The following is a 20,898-nucleotide window of genomic DNA, read 5'->3' as shown; positions in this document are numbered from 1 at the left end:
CCCTGGCTGTCCTGGAACCCACTTTGTAGGCCAGGCTGGCCTCAAACTCAGAAACCCGCCTGCCTCTGCCTCCCAAGTTCGTTCGTGTTCTCTCTCTCTCTCTCTCTCTCTCTCTCTCTCTCTCTCTCTCTCTCTCTCTCTCTCTCTCTCCTTCTCTCCTTCTTTTTCCCTAGCAAGAGCTGAGCTGGATATTTGGAGATATTTGGAGAGTGAAAACAGCTCCTAAAGAATTTTTTCTAATAGGATTTCTGACTTGCTCAGGGTTAGGTCAGAAATCCCAAAAATTACTTAGAGAGCTGACACTGCTGTTTTTAGAACGTTTTCTACCAGCTAACCAGAGAAGGCTGTCTGAAGAGTGAACACAGCTCTTTTAGAATTTTTCTTTTCTGGCTTTCTGATTTTGATCGGAAAACCCAAGAATTACTTTTAGAATTTTTTTCTAACAGGATTTTCGACTTGGTCGGAAGACCCAAGAATTTTTTATATAGCAGCTTTTCTGACTTTGGTCAGAAACCCTATGAGCTATCCAGAGAGCTTTTGGAATTTTTACTAGCAAAGAAAGCTGTCTCAACCAGAGAGCTGTCTCAACCAGAGAGTTTTTATAATAGCAAGAAAAAGCTGTCTAGAGCAGGACAGAACACACGGCAGGAGAACAATCTGGAAACCCATCTTAGCAGAACCTAAGCCACTACCTTGGGCTCACGATTTGACTCTGAGTCATTTGTTTCTCCGCTCCCAGACACCTGTCTCTCAGGAACCTGGACCTAGCTGAGGCTGGTCCTTGGCAGGACATCTGAGAACCAAGCAACTCTGAAGAGGAAATAGAAATCCCCAGTCTAAGTACCATGTACTCTGTCCCCACTTTATAGTATTAACTCCCCATGTGCCAATCCAGCACCCAGGAACACACACTCACTCACACAGCTAATCTGTACATTATTAATGGACATCTTGAACAGTGTGAGATGGGTAGTAGCAACTCCAGTTTAAAAGATGAGAAGTAAGTCTCTGAAAATCTCGAACTTTAGCCACTAATAAAAGGCTAAATCAGGGTATGGATTTAGGTTTGGCCTTACCTACCAAATGGTATCTCAATGGTGATTGCATGGAAACCAGGCATGGACACATTGTCAGGAGAAGGGGAGGGGTCCTGTAAAGGGCCACAGGAACAAATTTGTGGATTACCCTGGCATGGTGGTCCACACCTGTGACCTCAACACTTGGTGGCAAAGGCAGCAGCATAAAAAGTGAGACTCTATCTCAAAACAAAATAACAATAAACCCGAGAAAGCTCCTATAAGTCAGATGAAAAAACTTGAGCAACAAAAGGAATAATGCCCACAGTATAATAAAATATTTCAGTAATATAAAGATATGCCAGGTGGTGGTGGCACACCCCTTTAATCCCAGCACTTGGGAGGCAGAGGCAGGTGGATTTCTGAGGCCAGTCTGGTCTACAGAGTGAGTTCCAGGACAGCCAGGGCTACACAGAGAAACCCTGTCTCGAAAAACAAAACAAAACAAAACAAAACAAAACAAAACAAAACAAAACAAAAGTGCCTGTGATCAATACGAAGAAATGATGAGTCTAGAAAATTGCCATTTCTTATCTCTTAGTATAAAAATAATGTACATGTGCTTGCTTTGGCAGCACATATACCAAAACTGGAATTACAGAGAAGATTTGCATGGGCCCTGAGCTGGATTACATGCAAATTATTGCAAGGATCCATATTTTTAGACCAGCATGTTGCTCAGCCCTCAACAAAGTGTCTTCTTGCAATAGATAGCAACTAACACAAAGACCCACAACTAGCTCAGTCGGTAGAGCATGAGACTCTTAATCTCAGGGTTGTAGGTTCATTGTGCAGAGAGTAGGAAATTTTAGAGTGCCTAGCCCTGAACTGGATGTTCCCCCAAGGATGAGGATCTATGCAGAAAGGGGGCCAAAAATTTTATAAAAACCAGAGGTAGTGTACAATTTCAAGAAAACAGTGTTTTCTAGAAACAACAGGAAATGTAAACATATAACTCACAGCAACTATGACAGCACACACAAGTTCAAGACAGGAGAAAGAACTTCGGATATAAAGCCTCAACCCTAGCTAAGGAGGTATTGGTATTTGATTGCTTCTAGAAGAAAAGAAATTAGTTTTCTGTATCTGGTAATGAAGCACAACTCCAAGGCATGCCTCACACCCAGGAATAGTTAGCCTACACAAATTGGACTTGATGGCTTTAAAGAAAAATATTTAGAGAGGGAGGAAGAGAACAAACATGAAGTTGGGTGGGTAGAGAGGTGGGAGAAAATCTGGGAGGTGTTAAGGGAGGACATGAGTATGATCAGTATACATTGTATAAAACTTTGAGTTAATAAAAACCAATGTATACTCACAGTCAGCTATTGGATGGAACACAGGGCCCCCAATGGAGGAGCTAGAGAAAGTACCCAAGGATCTGAAGGGGTCTGCAACCCTATAGGTGGAACAACAATATGTACTAACCAGTACCCCCGGAGCTCGTGTCTCTAGCTGCATATGTAGCAGAAGATGGCCTAGTTGGCCATCATTGGAAAGAGAGGCCTCTTGGTCATGCAAACTTTATATGCCTCAGTACAGGGGAACGCCAGGGCCAAGAAGTGGGAGTGGGTGGGTAGGGGAGTGGCGGGGGAGGGTATGGGGAACTTTTGGGATAGCACTTGAAATGTAAATGAAGAAAATACCTAATTAAAAAAAAAGAAACAATAAAAAAAAACCCAATGTAGATGTAATGGTTTGTATATGCTAGGCCCAGGGAGTGGCACAATTAGAAGGTGTGGCCCTGTTAGATTAGGTGTGTCACTGTGGGTGTCCTCATTCTAGCTGCCTGGAGGACGGTATTCTGCTAACATCCTTCAGATGATGAAGAACTTTTAGCTCTGCCTGCACCATACCTGCTTGGATGTTGCCATGTTCCTGCCTTAGTGATAATAGACTGAACCTCTGAACCTGTAAGCCAGCCCCAATTAAATGTTGTTCTTATAAGAGTTGCCTTGGTCATGGTATCTTTTCACAGCAGTAAAACCCTAAGACAGTAGATAATAATCATTAAGACTGTTGATCACTCATGGGAAAGGTTAAAGCACCTGCAATGCCCACAGCACAACAGTAAGCACTCAGTGTTTCTGAGGAAAATGGATTTATGCATCTTAACTAGCCTCTAGTCGTCTACAGGAGAGATTGGAGATAGATGAATATGAATTAAAATGCACGGCAAAAGTACAAAATGTCTCAGGTCACACAGTCTCTTCAGAAGATTCATGTGTGAGAGAGGAAAGAGCTTGTTACATATTGAGAATGTTAAAGAACATATGAATTAATTAGTTTGAAACCAGATTCAAGCAAACCACTGTGAAAATGTATTTTCAGACAAAAAAAATGTCTAATTAGAATTAATTGATCGGCTAACAAGTTTAGTAGTATCAACATAAGTCTGGTGTGAAATGAGTTTGTTTTAAGTAGCTTTGTTTCACATTTTAGAATTTTAATTCATTTTAAGGTGTTCATTGCTGCTTATGCTGTACGTTTAATGTGTATATTATGTGTGTATACCATAGTGCATGTGTGGAGGTCAGAGGAGAACTTTGGGAGTTGGCTCACTACCATCTGTGTGTGGATTCCAGGGACCAAACTCAGTTTGTCACTGTTCTGTGCCAAGAGCTTTAACTGCTGAGACATCTTGCCGTCCAGAAGAAAGTATTTTGAGATAAGCCCAGGCTTATCCTCCTGTCCCAACCTGCCAACTACTGAGATTACAAGCATGTAACACCATGCTTGGGAGAAACTTTAAGCTTAGTAATTGTCTTATTTTATTTAAGATAGTTTAACGATTAGAAACACACTCAGAGAATTTATGAGGCAAATTGTGCAAAGCTTGAGATTTGCTGTAAAATATCATGGTGAAAGAAAAAAAAAAAAGACAAAAAGGATGTTTAATGAGGCTGCTCGAAACAATCTCTTCTTCAGATGTGATTTTCCTGCATATCTGAAAAGGAAAGCTGCCTCACATAAAAGCACTGTGAGTAAAGTGTTTTTCCTGAGAGTGCAAAGATAATCCAACCTATCAAACACTCCTGATTTGGAGCTCATACAACAACCCCACCCCCACCCCCAGGCAGTTTAAGCAAACTAGGGATTTATTTTCTTGACTCAGTGTGCAATACAAATCTACCTGTGGAACACTGAGGCTTCCTACTGCTCTGTAGGCCAGAACTAAATGCTGTCAGCTCCTCACCTGGTGTACTGGCAGCTCTGATTTCCAACAGTTCCTTTTGTGTGCAAAAGGAAACAGGTAAAGGCAGGAAGGTACCACCCCAGGGAGCACGAAGAGGGTTCTCTTGAACATTTTGTTTCTTCAGATCTCCTGGGCCTGACTACTGTCTCAGTAAAGGGAAAGTGGAAACAGTAGGGCTTTAAAGATACACATATTAGTTTTCTTACTGCTTTCATAAAACACTAGACCTAAGCAATATAAGGAATTTCAAGGGGACTGTCCAGGATGGTGAGAAAGGCATGGCAGCAAGAACAGGATAGAGCTGGTCACATTGTGTCTATAGTCAGAAAGAAGAGAACAATACATGCTAAGTGTTCAGCTCACTTCCTCCTTTTGATACAGTCCAAAGCCCATAAGATATCACCCACATGTAGAGTATAAAAAACTGCTTGGAAGCATGTCCAGAGATTTGTCTCCAAGATAATTCTAGGTCCTGTCAAGTTGACAATCAAGATAACTTCCACAGTGCCAAAGAGAGCTGGCAGTCTCTGTCATAATCATACATATTAGATTGATCCCTGAGCAACTTCTGCTATATGCTGATTCTGATCTAAAGGAGACCCACATGGATTATCCCAATATTTACGATGAAGGGTTAAAAGCAATAAACTGACAAGTATGAATGTCAGCAATATCGATCAAACATGAAATCAAATTTACTTCTGAAGCCAGACCATCAAAAATATAAAGCAGAAGCACAGGTGGAGCCAAGCAATATGCCTAGATCCAGAGTATCTCAAAAGGATGCTGTATCCAGCTGCTCAATCTGTCTAGCTTACAGGCTTCACCACTTAAGGACATGGCACCAAGTGCAGGTCTGTTCTGCAATAGGCTGGCATAAAAGGAAGTTGTGAAATACCGACATACTCACATGATAAAGATACTGCCCTCAACAGGATGTACCACATGGTCCATTCCTAAAGTTTCAAGGTCCTCCAAACTACAAAACTAAGAGCTTCTTCTGCAAGTGGCATGGGCCTGGTCTCTCAGTGGAGCCCCGTCAAAAAGCAGGCTTTGTTGCTGTGGCATGTGGTCTTGTAAGCAGAAGGACAGATGGAGTATCCGGGCCATCTCCTGGAGTTCTCTACAGTGCATTGTACATGGTATTCCCAAGAGCCTGGGAGAGGCAAATGTGTCCTAAGAAACAGTTTTTACAATCTAATATGGTGGCTTGTATCTGTAATTCCAGCGACTGACAGCCTGGGTCAGCATGATTACTATGAGTTCAAGACCACCTTGGGATACAATGAAATCCTGTCTCAAGCAAAACAAATAAAAAAACCACACACAGGCATATAACAACAAAAATACTCAAATTTTATCCTATTCTTCACACCTGAGTTTTTAAAGTTTGTTTAAATATTAAACACAAAACATTTAGAAGATAAAGTGAACACTTAAAGGTCTAATTTTAAGATGAAGATGTCTGTGTTTACCTAAGAGATCCACACTCTCCCACCTTCCTTCCATGACAAATATGCTAAATTTGGAACCAGTTCCAATTCCACACCAAAAAGGTATTCTTGCACATTCTTTGCATGTATAGGTTTTGCATGTACAGATAACACAGTCTAACCATGTTTTGAGGAACAGTGGGCCAGTGTTAAACACAATAATACCATCTTTTCACTGATGGGGCTAGGCAGCAATTGCTATCTAAGCATCTGCAGGTAGAGGGATGGTGTAACTTCATGACTTTTGAATTCTCAAGCTTACATTCAGCACAAGAAGTCCACTAACCACTTTCATCCCCTGCCCCTAAAATGCAGTCTCTAATGACCCCACACTTCCCACCAGAGATTAATCAAGATTAGGCTTACCTCTGAGCATGGCTGTGAGGGATGTTTTTTTTTAACATTTATGTATTCACTTTACATCCTGACCAAGGCCCCCTGCTCCTCTCAGTTCCACCCTTACAAATCCTTCCCCCATTACCCCTTTCCCTTCTCCTCAAAGGGGAGCCCACCTTGGGTACCACCCTACCCTGGGACTTCCAGTTGAAGAAGGTCTAAGCACAGTCTCTCTCTCTCACTGAGACCCAACCAGGCAAGTCCAGGAAGGAGAAGGGGATCAAATGGCAGGCAACAGAGTCAAACAGTCTCTGCTCTAATTTTTAGGGGATCCACAGGAAGATCAAACTGCACATTTGCTACAAATGTGTAGGGGGTCTAGGTCCAGCCACTGCATGCTGTTTGGCTGGTGGTCTAGTCTGTGATCTGCACCGCCACCCTGCCACCCCCAATAGGTCCAGGGTAGTTGACTCTGTAGGTCTTCTTGTGGTGTCCTTAACACCTCTGGCTCACTGAATTCTAAGAGATTTTCTTGATTAGGTAAAATTGACTTAGGGAGACTCACCTTAATGTGGGTAGCACCTTCCAGCAGTAGCCCAGATAAAAACAAGTCCAAGGGAAAAACTTTTGGGTTGTTTAGATTGCCTGCTTGTTCTGCATGTGAGTTCATCTAACTATTGCTACCAGACTTTAATGATACCAGAAAATAGATCCTTTCGCCTTCCACTGTGGACTGAAGAGCAGTAGTTCTCTACCAATCCTCCAGTAACATATTATGATGGCTGAGGCATCTAGAGCTGAGCACTTACGAGGTGTCCAGTGTGAAGACAGCTTTTGTTAAATTACTCCGATCACATCATGTAAGCTAATTTAATGATTTTCTCATTGATGTACGTTCATTCTTAATAGAATTAATTTCTTAATAGAATTATTTCTGTAAGAAATATACAACTTAAATAGCTATCTTTAGAATCAAGAATTCTAATACGCTAGAACTCGATATACTAATATACACTGAAGACTAATGGTAGAAAAATTGTTTTCCTAAATTGACTCATAATAATACTTCTCTAAAAATGAAAAACAAAAACCTTGGTATATAGTGTAAAAACAGAAATTCATAGCATCCGAGTGCTGAGTGTGTACCAGGGTGTTTCAAGGAGCATTTTTTTGGCCTGTATTTGTGAGGTAGTGGCATGTACCATGCAAAGTGTGCACATGAATGTTCAGAACCATGGCCGTGTGGCCTGGCCAGTGATACCCTAGACTCAGTGTCTGATTCACCTTTACCCTTCATCACTGTGCTTTTAGAAATGTACTACTGTTCTCACCCAATACCAGATCAGGTTCCCCTCTCACCCCAACTCCCTGTCCACTTTCCCTCCCTCTCCACTTGTGATTGCTTTCTTCTCTCTCTCCAGTGGGACTGAGGCATCCTCATTTGGGCACTTCAGCTTGTTGACCTTATTGAGTTCTTGTGGACTGTATCTTGGGTATTCTGTACCTTTTTATTTTTATTTTATTTTATTTTATTTTTGCTATTATTATGCACGCCCTTTTGGATCTGAGTTACCTCACTCAGGATGAGTTCCATCTATTTGCCTGAAAAAGTCAGGATGTCCTTGTTCTTAATAGCTGAGTAGTATTCCATTGTGTAAATGAACCACATTTTCTGTATCCATTCTTCTGTTGTGGAACATCTAGGTTGTTTCCAGCTTCTGGCTATCACAAATAAGGCCGCTATGAACATAGTGGAACACGTGCCCCTGTGGCATGGTGGGGCATCTTTTGGGAATATTCTCAAGAGTGGTATAGCTGGGTCTTCAGGTAGGTCTATTTCCAATTTTCTGAGGAACCTCCAGATTGATTTCCAGAGTGGTTGTACCTGTTTGCAATCCCACCAGCAATGGAGGAGTGTTTCTCTTTCTCCACATCCTCTCCAACATGTGTTGTCACCTAAGGTTTTGATCCCAGCCAGTCTGATTGCTGTAAGGTGGAATTTCAGGGTCATTTTGATTTGCATTTCTCTGATCACTAAGGACTTTGAACATTTCTTTAGGTGCTTCTCAGCCATTTGAGATTCTTCAGTTGTAAATTCTCTATACCCCATGTTTTGATTGGGTTGTTTGGTTTTTTGAAGTCCTGAGGACCAGCAGAAAGAATCTAAACAGGCAACCTCAGGAAATAGGTTAGGGGGATTCCCCAGAATGTACCAGAGATCTGGGAGGTGAGAGACTCCCAGGACTCAGTGGGGGACCTTAGTTGAAATGCCCGACGGTAGGGAGAGGGAACTTACAGAGCCTACCTCCACCAGGAAGACAGGACATCAAATGAGAGATGGAGTTGCCATCCCACAGTCCCATCTCTGACCCATAATTGTTCCTGTCTTAAAGAATTACAGGGATGGAGATGGAGAGGAGCCTGAAGAAAAGAAGGTCCCTGAGGAAAAGAAGGTCCAGTGACAGGCCCAAAGTGGGATCTAGCTCAAGGGGAGGTCCCAAGGCCTGATACTATTACTGAGGCTATGGAGTGCTCACAAAAAGGGATCATGACTGCCCTCCAAAATACCCAGCAAGCAGCTGAAAGAGTCAGATGCAGATATTTGCACCCAACCAATGGACAGAAGCAGCTGACCCCTGTGGTTGAATTAGGGAAGGCTACAAGAAGAAGAGCTGAGGAAAAGGGTGAGCCTGTAGGAGGTCCAGCAGTCTCAATTAATCTGGACCCCCAAGATCTCTCAAACACTGGACCACCAAACAGACAGCATACACCAGCTGATAGGAGGCCCCCAACACACATACAGTAGAGGACTTCCGGGCCTATGTTCATTCAGAGATGATGCACCTAACCCTCAAGAGACCGGAGGCTCCAGGGAGTTTAGAGGTCAGGTGAGGTGGGTGCTGGGGGCATCCACGTGGAGATGGGGTGGGGTGGGATGGGGAGGAGGTGTGGGATGTTGAGCAATCAGAGGGTGGATGGGGGGGGGTAGGAAATGGAATATGGAGTATAAAAAATAAATTAAAAGTAAAATAAAATTAAAAAAAGAAATGTACTATTGCCACATGTTTTGTGAAATCTGGATGAGGACACTTTCCCTTTCACAATAATCCCATGACAGCATACTCAGCATGCCACCTGTCCTCATCAAGTGGGATTCTGTGCAATTAGTTAAACCCAGTACGAAAAGGACCTCTAGGAAGACACCTCTCTGTGGAATATGTCACAGGATGTGTAACATCAGATAAGGAACACAAGAAGCACTTTTGCAACCTTGACAGGCAGTGTAAAGTCAGAGAGGGCAGCTGAGGTCCTCCTGACATGATGGTTAAGGCAACCTTTGTCTGCATCGCTCAAACTCAAGGGGAAAGCACAGGGGAAAATGAATACAAAGCCCTTTCCTGTCACTTTTGATATTAACTCCTCGGGCATGCCAGTGCTTCTGTGATCTTCATGAAAGGTTCCTAACATAAAACATACAAGCGAGACAGTGAAGAACCATTCCTGGGAATAAAGGGGCTACAGAAATTCTCTCCAGAGCACCATGAAATGTGGCTTTTCTCAGCATGAAGCATCCCAAGTAAGCATCCACTAGGCCTCCTCATCTGACTCCCAAGTGAGAGAGCCCTACAGACTCAAACTGTGGAACTGACTGGTAGTCACTAGGGTCAAAGCGAACTCAGTGAACCCAACTGACACTGGCAGAAGAAATGTGTGCCTTTCTCACAGAACTGCTGCCCCCCTGGATGGCCCATCGGCCTGCTTGCTTCTCACCAATGATTAAAGGGTAGAGTAGTATGAGGGAATTATCTCTGCTGCTCAAAGACCAGGAAAACAAGGGTAACATGTTTTTAAGAGGCATAAATCCAACTGAAGAAAGTGCCTGTTTTAAAAGATGGAAATCAGAATATATAGTGGTATATCTTAACATACCAAGGAAAGTCACGCTGGAAGCTGGCAGTGGTGAAGGGAGAAGCAATTGGCCTCCTCCACCCACTCCAGGACAGATGGCAGCACAAGCCACTCAGAAATCAGCAGTGAAGTTGAGGAAAGACATCCAGAGAGTTCAGGAAAAGAACCAACTGGCCCAGAAGCTAAAATTAAAACTAGGTAATATACTTTTCCTCATTTCTCTACAAATGCTGCTAGCATATCATAGGGCTGGAAAGGTTGAGGGAAAGGACATTCTCATATAATGCTGATGGATGGACAGAACTGCACCCTCATGATAATAGACAGACAGGAATCAGGCAACTAAACACCTCCAGAAATCCATTTACCAGACTGTCTACCTGGAATCCCAGCATTCAAAATGAGGCAGGACTGTAAGTTCAAGGCCAGCCTGAACTACACAGTGAGAGACCTGCCCAGGAAGAAAGTGAAGGGATGGGGTAGGGAGAGAAAAGGAGTGTGTGTGTGTGAGCTGGTGTTCCTATCTGGCAACCTCTTTTAGAGTATTCAAACATGAGGCTATGGGGGTGATTCTCATTCAAACTACCATAGAAACCACCAATTTAAGTAGACTGGGTATGTATGAGCACAGGGGAATACTAAAGACACATCAGGAAAACTAGGACTGAGAACTTAAGAAACACATCAGACAAAGAGAAGTATAACATCATCACCTGGACCACACAAAGAGAACACATAGATAGCATTGTGATAGACAACAGCAACCCAGCAACCTATCACATAACCACCTAATGTGTATACCTGGAACCCAGAGTACACCTGACTGTCCCAGAGCCTTGGCTCAGTCTTAACTGCTCATGAAGTCTACTTGAATTGCCATCCATCCACTTATCTATTTGTCTGTCTAGACATGCTCAGTATCAATCTGTTTTTCAGTGACTGTTCTTACAATTCAGTAAAGACGGGCAGATATTCACATGAAGTCACTAACATAAGACAGAGACCAGTGCTATGTTGTTCTGGGACGTGGGAGCCTGGGAGCAGCAGGACAGGGCTCCAGAATAAAAAGGAGTGAAAGGCTAACACTTTCAGAAACTCCCCAGAGCAAAGATACGCAAGGGACCGCCAAGGAACAGAAACAATGGTGAGACTGAACCAAGGCAGCATATAAAGAACTCAGACAACGCAGCAAGACATAAAGTGCCACTGTACGTAGACAATAGATCAGAGGTCAGAGTAGCCATTTCCCTGCAAAGGTGGGAAACAGCAAACATCAGGCAGTGCAAAGCCAAGGCACCTGAGTCACCGCCTACACCCAGAAGAGTGTATCACACAGTGTAAGCCAAATCCAGGAAGTAACCACCCCATAGCCATACCCATCAGCGTGCATTGGGCAGTGTAAACCACAACCAAGCGAGTCACTGCTCCACACCCAGCAGGATGCGTCAGGCACCAAGTCTTGAAGCAGCCACCCAGTCAGCAGAATGCACTGGAAAGTGCACACTACAGTCAGAGGGCATCCCCCAACACACACCTTTTTTTTCCTGTGTGGGTGTGGGGTGTGTTTTTTTTTAAAGCTCTAAGCAATGTAAACCAAAGCCCCAAGATGTCACCATCCCATTTAGCAGCATGCACATACCAACACATCCATTTTGAGGAGAATGTGAAGTAACTGATGGAATACAAAACTTTACCATCAGAATGAAAACAGTCTTGGGGACGTGGTGTGAAGTGGACGCTTCGGGTTTCTTTGGAAAGTCAGTTGTCCTGGGATGGTGTTTTGCCAGGGTAAACTCATGTAGGAACATCTCCCCAAAGCGGACACAAGTGAAAGGATATTTTGCTAAAGCAAGCACATGAAAGGACACGATGAGGGATTCTTCTCTAATGACATGCATGTATTAGTCTGCCTTACTTACACTGGGCTGTTGAGCTCCATTTGTCATGACTCCATAGAGAGAAATGCTCCAAAAAACTTCTGGTGGTGTGTTGGCAGCTTCTTGCCACTTCCTCCAACTCGGCAGATAGGCAGAGTGATTTCAGCTGATACAGACTCACAAGGTGAGGCAAAGCCATGGAGGCCACATGATGCTTGGAGGGAGTATAAATAGGACTGAATGGACACTGAGAGGGGCTTGCTGGCATAGCTAGCTCTGCAACACTGCTCTTGGTCTTGGCTGATCTTCACTTCATTGAACCACTGCAAAGAACTTATCCTGGCATCCCTGCTGGACCTAATCCCTCCTGCTGACTCGCCGATTTGGCTGAGGCCTGGCTGTCTCTGCTAGGTCGTGCCACGGCTACTGATTCCTGTTTGTTATCCTGACTCTACTGAACTAGACTGCTGGTATTATTTGTGAAGTATTTTCGAGTGGATCGAGCTGCTGCTGCTGAATCCTGTAAATTCTACTGATGATTCTTGACAACACAGATGGGATTTGCTCCAAAGAACAATTTCTAAACAGGTCCAGTTCCCCTGTATCCTAAATAACCTTTCTTTTCTACTACCACTGGTGGGTGGTGGGCTAGAAGGGAGGTTAAAGCATTTAAGAACCCTTATTAAAAGTAGGGTTGAGCCAGATGAGGTAGCGCACGCCTTTAATCCCAGCACTTGGGAGGCAGGGGCAGGAGGTTTCTGAGTTTGAGGCCAGCCTGGTCTACAGCTTGAGTTCCAGGACAGCCAGGGCTATACAGAGAAACCCTGTCTCGAAAAACCAAAAAAAAAAGTAGGGTTGAGAAAAATTAAAGCTACAATGGTGTCTAGGCCTCCTGGATTCTACATTCCTCACCATGAAGTAGCCTAGGCATGGGGGTGGCACAATGCCTGGGCTTACATGGATGATTAGACATTCATTGTTGGGCACACTAGGAGCATGTATGGAAGTCTCCTTGCTCCTAGAAACTTCTTGTAAAACAGACCATGGTTGCTTCAGATGTAACAGCAATATTAACCCCTGGACCTGGAGTTAACATGTGGCTAAGAGCCACCCAATGTAGGTTCAGAGAAGCAAACTCAGGCCTTCTAGAAAAAACAAGTGCTCTTAACTGCTGAGCCATTTAGTAAGAGTAACAACTTACTAATGTAGTTCATATAGCAAAAGCTAACATCCACAAATAACAAAAAACACACAATGTTTGTCATTTTTGGGTCTGTTACCTCAGCTGGGATGACTTTTTTTTTTAGCTCCATCCATTTCCTTGCAAATTTCATAATTTCGTTGTTCTTAACAGGTAAATAATATTCCATTGTGTAAATATACCATATTTTGATTACCCATTAATCAGTTGATGGACATTTAGGCCGTTTCCAATTTCTAGGTATTATGAATGGGGCAACAATGAACATGAATGGGCAAGTATCTGTACAGTAGGTTGTAGAGCCATTTGGTTATATGCCCAACAGCAGTATAGCTGGATCTTATGAGATCTATTTCCAGCTTCCTGAGGACCACTGCCACACTAATTTCCACAATGACTGTACAAACCTGTACTCCTATCAGCAAAGAATGAGTGATCCCTACTCATAATCCGGCATGAGCTGTCATTTGTTTTACTTAATCTTGGCCATTCTGACAGTGTAAGATGAAATCTCCAAGCAGTTTTAATTTAAATTTTTCTGATGGCTAAGAATGTTACACACTTCTTTAACTGTTTCTCAGCTATTTGTGTTCCATATTTTAAGAACAATCTGCTTAGTTCTGTATCCCACTTTCCTTCTTTCTTTTTATTTTTTGATATTTTCTTTATTTACATTTCAAATTGCTATCCTGAAAGTCCACTATACCCTCCCTGCACCCTGCTCCCCAACCCACCCACTCCCGCTTCCTGGCCCTGGTATTCCCCTGTACTGGGGCATATATAATCTTCATAAGACAAAGGGCCTCTCCTCCCAATGATGGCTGACTAGGCCACCTTCTGCTACATATGCAGCTAGAGACACTATCTCTGGGGGGTACTGGTTAGTTCATATTGTTGTTCTTCCTATAAGGTTACAGACCCCTTCAGCTCCTTGGGTACTTTCTCTAGCTCTTTCATTGGGGGCCCTGTGTTCCATCCAATAGATGACTGTGAGCATCCCATTTTTATCAGAGTTGTTTTATGATGTTCAGTTTTCTTATTTCTTTATATACTCTGGATACTAACCTTCCATGGAGGTATATAATTAATAAAGACTTTTCTCCCATTCTGTAGGCTGTGTTCTGCTTTATCCAAAAGGACTGGAGAGAGAAGATCTTTCAAGGAAGGGAAATTGAATACAGTGTGATGGAGAGATAAACAAAAAAACTAGAATAGGAGGATTAAATAGGGAGAGGAATGGGAGAAAAAAGTAAAGGAGGGAAAACTAACACCAAAGGCACTTAAAAAAAACGTATGTAAATCTACTAATGCAAACTTCCTAAATATATAAACATATACAAAAGGAAGTTAAATGGAGTTAACCGTATAACGGGGAGACAACAAGCCAACTAGAAATCTTATATTATCAAGTAAAACCTCCAATGCCACAAATGGGTTACATCTTGCTGAGTTCTTGGCCAAAGAGGTCCCATGACTCTCTCAAACATTACAGGCTATTGCCAAGGCTGCTAGTTGTTCTCCACAACCTTTATGGTAAGGTCCTAATGATGAATACACTTATATCATTGAACACAGTGAAGAGAGCTAGAAGCGTCACTCCTACTGACTATTAGCACAAATGGTTCTGGAAGGTACTGTGCACACCACCAGAGGAGAAAGATAATCACCTATATTATCCAGCTAAAAGCCCTGTGATCTACCAGTGACCAACCTGAAAGACAGACTGGTGCACGCACATAGCAGCACAAATGCTATGGGTATAACCAACCACCTTTTGGCTGGCTCACTTTATGAGATGGAAACCAAACAAGACACTGCTAAAGTGGCCAAGAACCCATGACTTAACCCAAGTTAACTCATGGGTCAAGGAGAAAATTTATTATTCTGCTATGGGAATATAGCAAAAAATAACTCCTAAAGACATACTGCTAAACTATTTTCACTACATCACTATTAAATTCTATAAATGCATTCATCAACCATCCTGCTTTTAAATATTATTCTTGGCACTCAGTTAGGATTGCTGAAGTCCACTTTATTTTGTACTTTACATTTTCAAATAAAAGCTTAATATTATAAAGTATTTACAAAACTTATATTTTTATCAACAAGAATTTTATACAATTTTATATAAAATGAAGAATCAAATTTCCCTTAAAAGTCCAATGAGAGAAAAAAAATATACCTTCTATACTGCTTTAAAGTCTCAAAATGCAAACATTTCTTGAGCCATCTGACTCTGACAACCTAAATACGTTAAGTATTGGTGTTAGGATACTATAAGAATACAGGTACACTTCCCATGTCTCTCATTACAAAGTTATCAACCTGTGAGCTCCTCCCTAAGTGCCTAAAAATGATGCATAAACCAAACATGTCAGTAGGATGTCACAGTGATATTTGCATTAAAACTTATACTTCCATCTTTCCAAAAATAGCGGGAACGATGAATAATACCATTCATTCTAAATCTTGGGCATAAAGGCTTGGAACTTAATAAAATTTGGATGTTCTCCAACAGATAAGAGACAGCATTAGCTAGGTTGTGTTTCAAAAACAATGTCTAGAGCTTTTCATATATATTATCAAACGCTTTGTAGCCACAAGCTTAACAACTTGTATTAGTTGACCCTAAACCTCGAGTCAATATGCTTCGAGTCTATCTACATTTTTACATTGTGTTTTGTTGCTGTTGTTTTTCCTTGTTTACTTTTGCTTTTTAGTGTTTTTCTTATGCCCAAAAGAAAACACCTGTATCACACATTGTTATTTGATGTACTGAAAAAGAAAAGAAGTAACTGACTTCTCAAGTCAGTCAAAGGCCTTGTCTTTAGCAGCAATATTTTAAAATTTTAATTTTACCAGCCCAATCTTTATGTTATATCTCTAGCAACAAGATTAATAGCAAGAAAAATAAGTCTAATAATTCCAATTCATTCTTAATATTTAGCTGAAATATTTTGACCAAGGAATAATACTACCTGTCCAAACTGTGCCATCCATAAGCAAGTACATGGGAAAAATTGCTTTTAAAACTTAATCTTAGTACTTCTAACAAGGGTAACAATGGTCACCTCATGAGAGTGTTCACACTGAAAGTAAAGGCAACATCTAGGGATTAGCATTCAACAGTCTTTGAAACCTCAGACCAAGTTAGTCTATAAATTAAACAAAGTATTGCTGATGTTCCTTTTTGTCTATTAAAATGAATACTGTAGGCCTCACCCATCAACGAAAAGCAGAGTATTTAAAAAATTTAGCTATAATTTTGAAATCATCTGACATCTAACTTTCAGGGACCAGATATCTTGACTCTACCTTCCTTCTTCTTCAATATAACCACCTCATAAAAATAAGAGAACTAAAACAACCCAATCATGATTATTTTTAAAAGTCCTAAGAGTTGGAGGATAATCAGCTCAGTAAGTTGCAAGGCATGCTACGTCATGATGTAAATTCTTCCCATTATACTAATGATCCTCCCAGCAGCACATTACATCATTCAAAGTCAAGTCTTGTTAGTTTGCCAACTTCCCTCATATCCTTGTTGAATTTGTCATTATAGCTGTCTGCAAGGCACACTGGTTCAACTTCTGCAACTGTCTAATCCTGTGTGATGTCAAATCCTCAGCCTGATCTGGTACCTTTCCTCTTTCCCACCTGCTGAGGCCACCCTCCATCGCCAGTGTAGTCAGTCATACCTGAGCTCTCTAAGGCTACTCAACCCTACTTGCCAGAGTCTTTGCTAGGGAAAGGATGTTGAGGGGGTAATACAGGCTATAGAATTCTAGCATTGCCCTACAGCCCAGCAGATTCTTCCACCATGGTGCTAGTGCCATGGTTCCTCCTATCATTTTTAAGCATTTTTAACGAAGGACATGAACTCATTATTGCCTATGTATGGCTGCATATTATGTCACTTTTAAACAAGATCCTTTTTCTCTTTTGTATCATTAACCCATCATTTATACAGGACCAGGGCAACCCTTTAACTCTTGAGTTCTTTGCTTACTCTTCAATAGTCAATACAGGAAAAGGCCGATGCCTCTGCCATCGACCTGCAGAGGGAAAACAGAGGCAACTGGGCACGTGTATCCACTGAGCAATACTTCACTGTGGCTTGAGAAACAACAATCATTTCTAGGTGGCAACTCACTCCTGGTCCAGGCCTTCCTCAATTCACTTCCACTTTGGTTGGCTTTTGGGCCTTTGTGTTTTGTTTTTGTTTTTTTCTTAATGCCTGCTCTGTCCCTGACTATGCATAGTACACAGCAACACTCAAACAAGAAATCTTCTCTGAACTGAGAATGCCTTTTGTAGAAGGAGGCTGTTGCCCTTAGAGTAAGGCTAAAATGTAAAAGTCACAGCTCAGATGTAAGAGTTGAGCTGAGCCCAAGTGCAATGGAGTAAGCAAGACACTTCATATCAGTGTATATATTACAACTGTTCAACAGAGGGCAATAAAATATTTTGATGAAGTGATTCTTTTTGTCTTTTGAAGAAAGGTCCTGTGTGGGCTAATGATAGCCCTGCTGAAAGGCCAAAGAGAAATCTGTTCCAGGAGAATTTCACAACAAATAATAAATAATGGGTAAGTCACAGGCCAAGGAACGTAAGAGCTGCCCATGCCACAGTTCCTACAAGCTTTGCCAGCTCTTCTGGAGAGAGTGGTGAGCTGCTTGCCAGTCTTTCTCTCACATGACTTTCATCACTCTCCATCTCTGCAAGCTGGTTAAAGGCACAGGGTACAGTAGAGCACCAGTGTTGTACTGGTCTCCATCTTTGGGCACCGTCAGACCTGGGTGTGGTCCTTAGGACTCCGGGCTTAGTCTGATGAAAAAAAAAAAAGCAATATACAAAAGACACACATTTTCACTTTCATGAGTCTTTTCTCTATTTCTACACACCCAGTGTTTTTGACGGTGGTTTTGTCATGGATTCAGAAATTCTCCCAAAGTTCTCATTGATGACTCATATAGGAATCTGAAAGAAATAGAGAAGACACAGATTCAGTTCCCCTCAAATGCAGAGTTTACACATGGTCTGCAGCAGACACATTTGAAAACAGCCTGTGCCCTACACAGAGCACAAGTTTCACAGCCGTAAAGGTAAACAGGCTCAGCACCCAACGCAGAGCCCATACCCTGAGACCCTGGTGATCACATCCAGGCACAGGCTCAGTAGCACCCACTCACTGGCAGCGTCCAGCCAGAGGGTACTTCTCTTAGTACTGCCCTTTTCTGAACTCTACTCTCACTAGCTCCATAGCACACAGAAGCACAATGTGGCTCGTCCTACCCAGCATTCAGTCCTGACCATTTACTGTATATGAGGAAACAAGAAAAATTAAAGCAATCATCCACCTTCACCACCATACTCAACTACTATGGCCACCGCTTCTCTGCCCCCAGTCAAGGGAGGACTGCCTGAATACCCAGCCCAGTGACAGGAACATTGAGGCAGTCTCTCCCCTGTCTTTCAGGGGTCCACTCCAATTTAAGTAACATGGTTGGACAGCTCCTACATAAATTACTGCAGGGTGCCACTGCAGACTTACACATACCTATTTACAAAGTGCAAGGTTCTGTGACATTCCATTGCTGTATATAATTACAAGGACAAGCCACATGTGGCAAGAACATGTTTTCCCACAGAGGCACATAAAGGAGAGTTTAAACATTTAATTGAATAACACTAGCAAGCAATAATAAGTAATGTAAGTAAGTAAACTCACTCCTATCTGCTACACTTGGGAGAAGCACAAAAACACATTACAAGAACAACTTAAAGAAACTGAGGTCATAAGACTCTTGTCTTGGTTTTCTTGGGAGTTTTCTCACAAGCACTCAGAATCCTCACATGACTCCACTCTTGAACCATGTTCTGACACTTCAGTATGGAGATAATTTTCTAAATACAACACCAAAACTCACAGTTGGATTTTGATAAAACTAAAATTCTCTGTTTTTCCAACATGGACCTAAGGTCAACTAGGGGTAGGGGTTGGGGGACACTAATGTAACAAGAGAATAATAAAGGCATAAACCACCAACTAGGTGAAAATATTTGTAAAACATATAAGGAGGTGGTACTAAAAGTATACAAAGATCCTTTCAAATCAAGTAAAGAAAACAATCGACCTAATTAAAATCTGAGCTGAAGATCCTTTTTTCTCTTCATTTTTAATTTTATGTGTATGGGTGTTTTGGCTGCACGAATTTCTAGCATAACATGCAAGTAGTGCTTGCAGAGCCTCGATGAGGGTTGTAAGATTCCTTGGGACTAGAATTACAGGTAGTTGTAAGCTGACATGTGGCTGATGGCAATCAATGTCTGGCTTCAGAAAGAACAACCAGCCAGTGCTCTTAATTGCTGAGATGGCTCTTGATTGTCACCTTAACTACAAATGAGAATGATCTAAAACCCAAGTTGCTTAGTCAGATTACTTGAATTAGGAAGATCCACCTAAATGGGAGGTCACACCTTCTGGAGACAGCCTACACAAAAGGCACAAAAGGACATGGAAGAAGTAGACTTTTTCAGTTGCATGCCCTCACTCTTTTTTTTTGTTTTTTTTTTTTGTTTTTTTGCTTGTTTGTTTGTTTTTTCAAGACAGGGTTTCTCTGTATAGCCCTGGCTGTCCTGGAACTCACTCTGTAGACCTGGCTGGCCTTGAACTCAGAAATCCACCTGCCTCTGCCTCCCAAGTGCTGGGATTAAAGACGTGTGCCACCACTGCCTGGCAAAAGCACTAGCATGCCCTCATTCTTAATGATAAGTTCATAAGTGGCTGCCAGTATTAAATCCCACTTCTTTAGGATTCCAACAAGACAAAAGACTAGCTGCTGTCTAGGAATCTTCCAAGATACCAGCACCAGATTGGTTCTCCTGAGTCATCCAGTCTTGTGGACTAAACAACTAGTGAGACAGCCATTGCAGGACTACTCAGACCGCATTCTACAAGCCAGTCTAATGAAACCATTTCTAATATACATTCATTTTGTTCCATCTGAGCACCAAAATGGATACATTCCATTTTTGTCTGCCTACTTGCCTATCAAGCCATCGTACTAAGCATGACACACAGTGCTATGTGGAAACTGAACAAGAATTCAGGTAGGTCTTCCAAATCCACTCCACTTGTCCACATAACTCAGCCAAACCACCCATCTGGCACCGTGAGGAATCTGACCAGAAGTCAAGGTAATGATGCCAAGAGCCAATCAGCCATCCTATCTACCAAGATACCCTGGGATCATATAGAGCTCTGTGCCCCTGACCAGAGATAAGTCCCCCAAAACTGGCCTCATGGCCACCTATATTAGGACAGTATAAAGTCCTGCATTCTGCCCCCCCCCCAGAGCCCTGCCAAAACTACCACTGTGGCCCCAGATCCTGCTAATGAAAGAACCAACTCAAGAACCCACAGAGTCCTGAAGGTCAACTGCAAGAATTTAAACCCATAGAAGGTTTACTCCTAGGTGCAGAAGATGTACCTATACCAAGGTAAGCGAGGACCGCTCCATTCACACATCAACACAGAGTGGCCTCAAGACTGAATACCAAACAGCATTCAGCTGATCCACAACCTGACAAGTAGATATAATGAGGAACAAAACTCTAAAAACTTAGTAAAAAAAAACCCAACCCCAGATGCCAAGGTCCCATTCCAAAAGCACAGGCAACATGAATAAGCAAAACATCTCCAGATTTTAGCACATTCCTTGTAATGTTCCCTGAGAAAAGCAACGTAGCTAATGCATATGACAGTAATTGCAAAATAGGAATTAAAAGTATGTTCAAGAAATTC

The 20,898-nt window shown here is 42.1% G+C and overlaps 1 protein-coding gene, 1 non-coding gene and 1 pseudogene across 10 annotated transcripts in view; 2 read left to right on the top strand and 1 right to left on the bottom strand.

The window, feature by feature from the left end:
• Window positions 354-417, top strand: Rnu7-ps1 (U7 small nuclear RNA, pseudogene 1; annotated as a pseudogene).
• Gm25112 lies at window positions 1,636-1,739 on the top strand. Its single transcript, XR_003950304.1, has one exon. It is a non-coding gene; the product is annotated as a U6 spliceosomal RNA (small nuclear RNA).
• Window positions 1,740-15,102: 13,363 nt separating this feature from the next.
• Ncapg2 (non-SMC condensin II complex, subunit G2) overlaps window positions 15,103-20,898 on the bottom strand; it is a 58,182-nt gene continuing 52,386 nt past the window's right edge. For all 9 annotated transcript variants that reach the window (XM_006516356.2, XM_006516349.3, XM_006516355.4 and 6 more), the window contains one exon: window positions 15,103-18,071. In XM_006516356.2, coding sequence (XP_006516419.1) covers window positions 18,020-18,071 — 52 coding nt within the window. In that variant the 3' untranslated portion in view covers window positions 15,103-18,019. The remainder of the gene's footprint in view (window positions 18,072-20,898) is intronic.

The sequence above is a fragment of the Mus musculus genome, chromosome 12 (assembly GCF_000001635.26).
Source record: "Mus musculus strain C57BL/6J chromosome 12, GRCm38.p6 C57BL/6J".
NCBI classification, from domain to species: Eukaryota; Metazoa; Chordata; class Mammalia; order Rodentia; family Muridae; genus Mus; species Mus musculus.
Note: the sequence above shows the minus strand (reverse complement) of the source record. Positions and strands in the feature narration are given on the sequence as shown.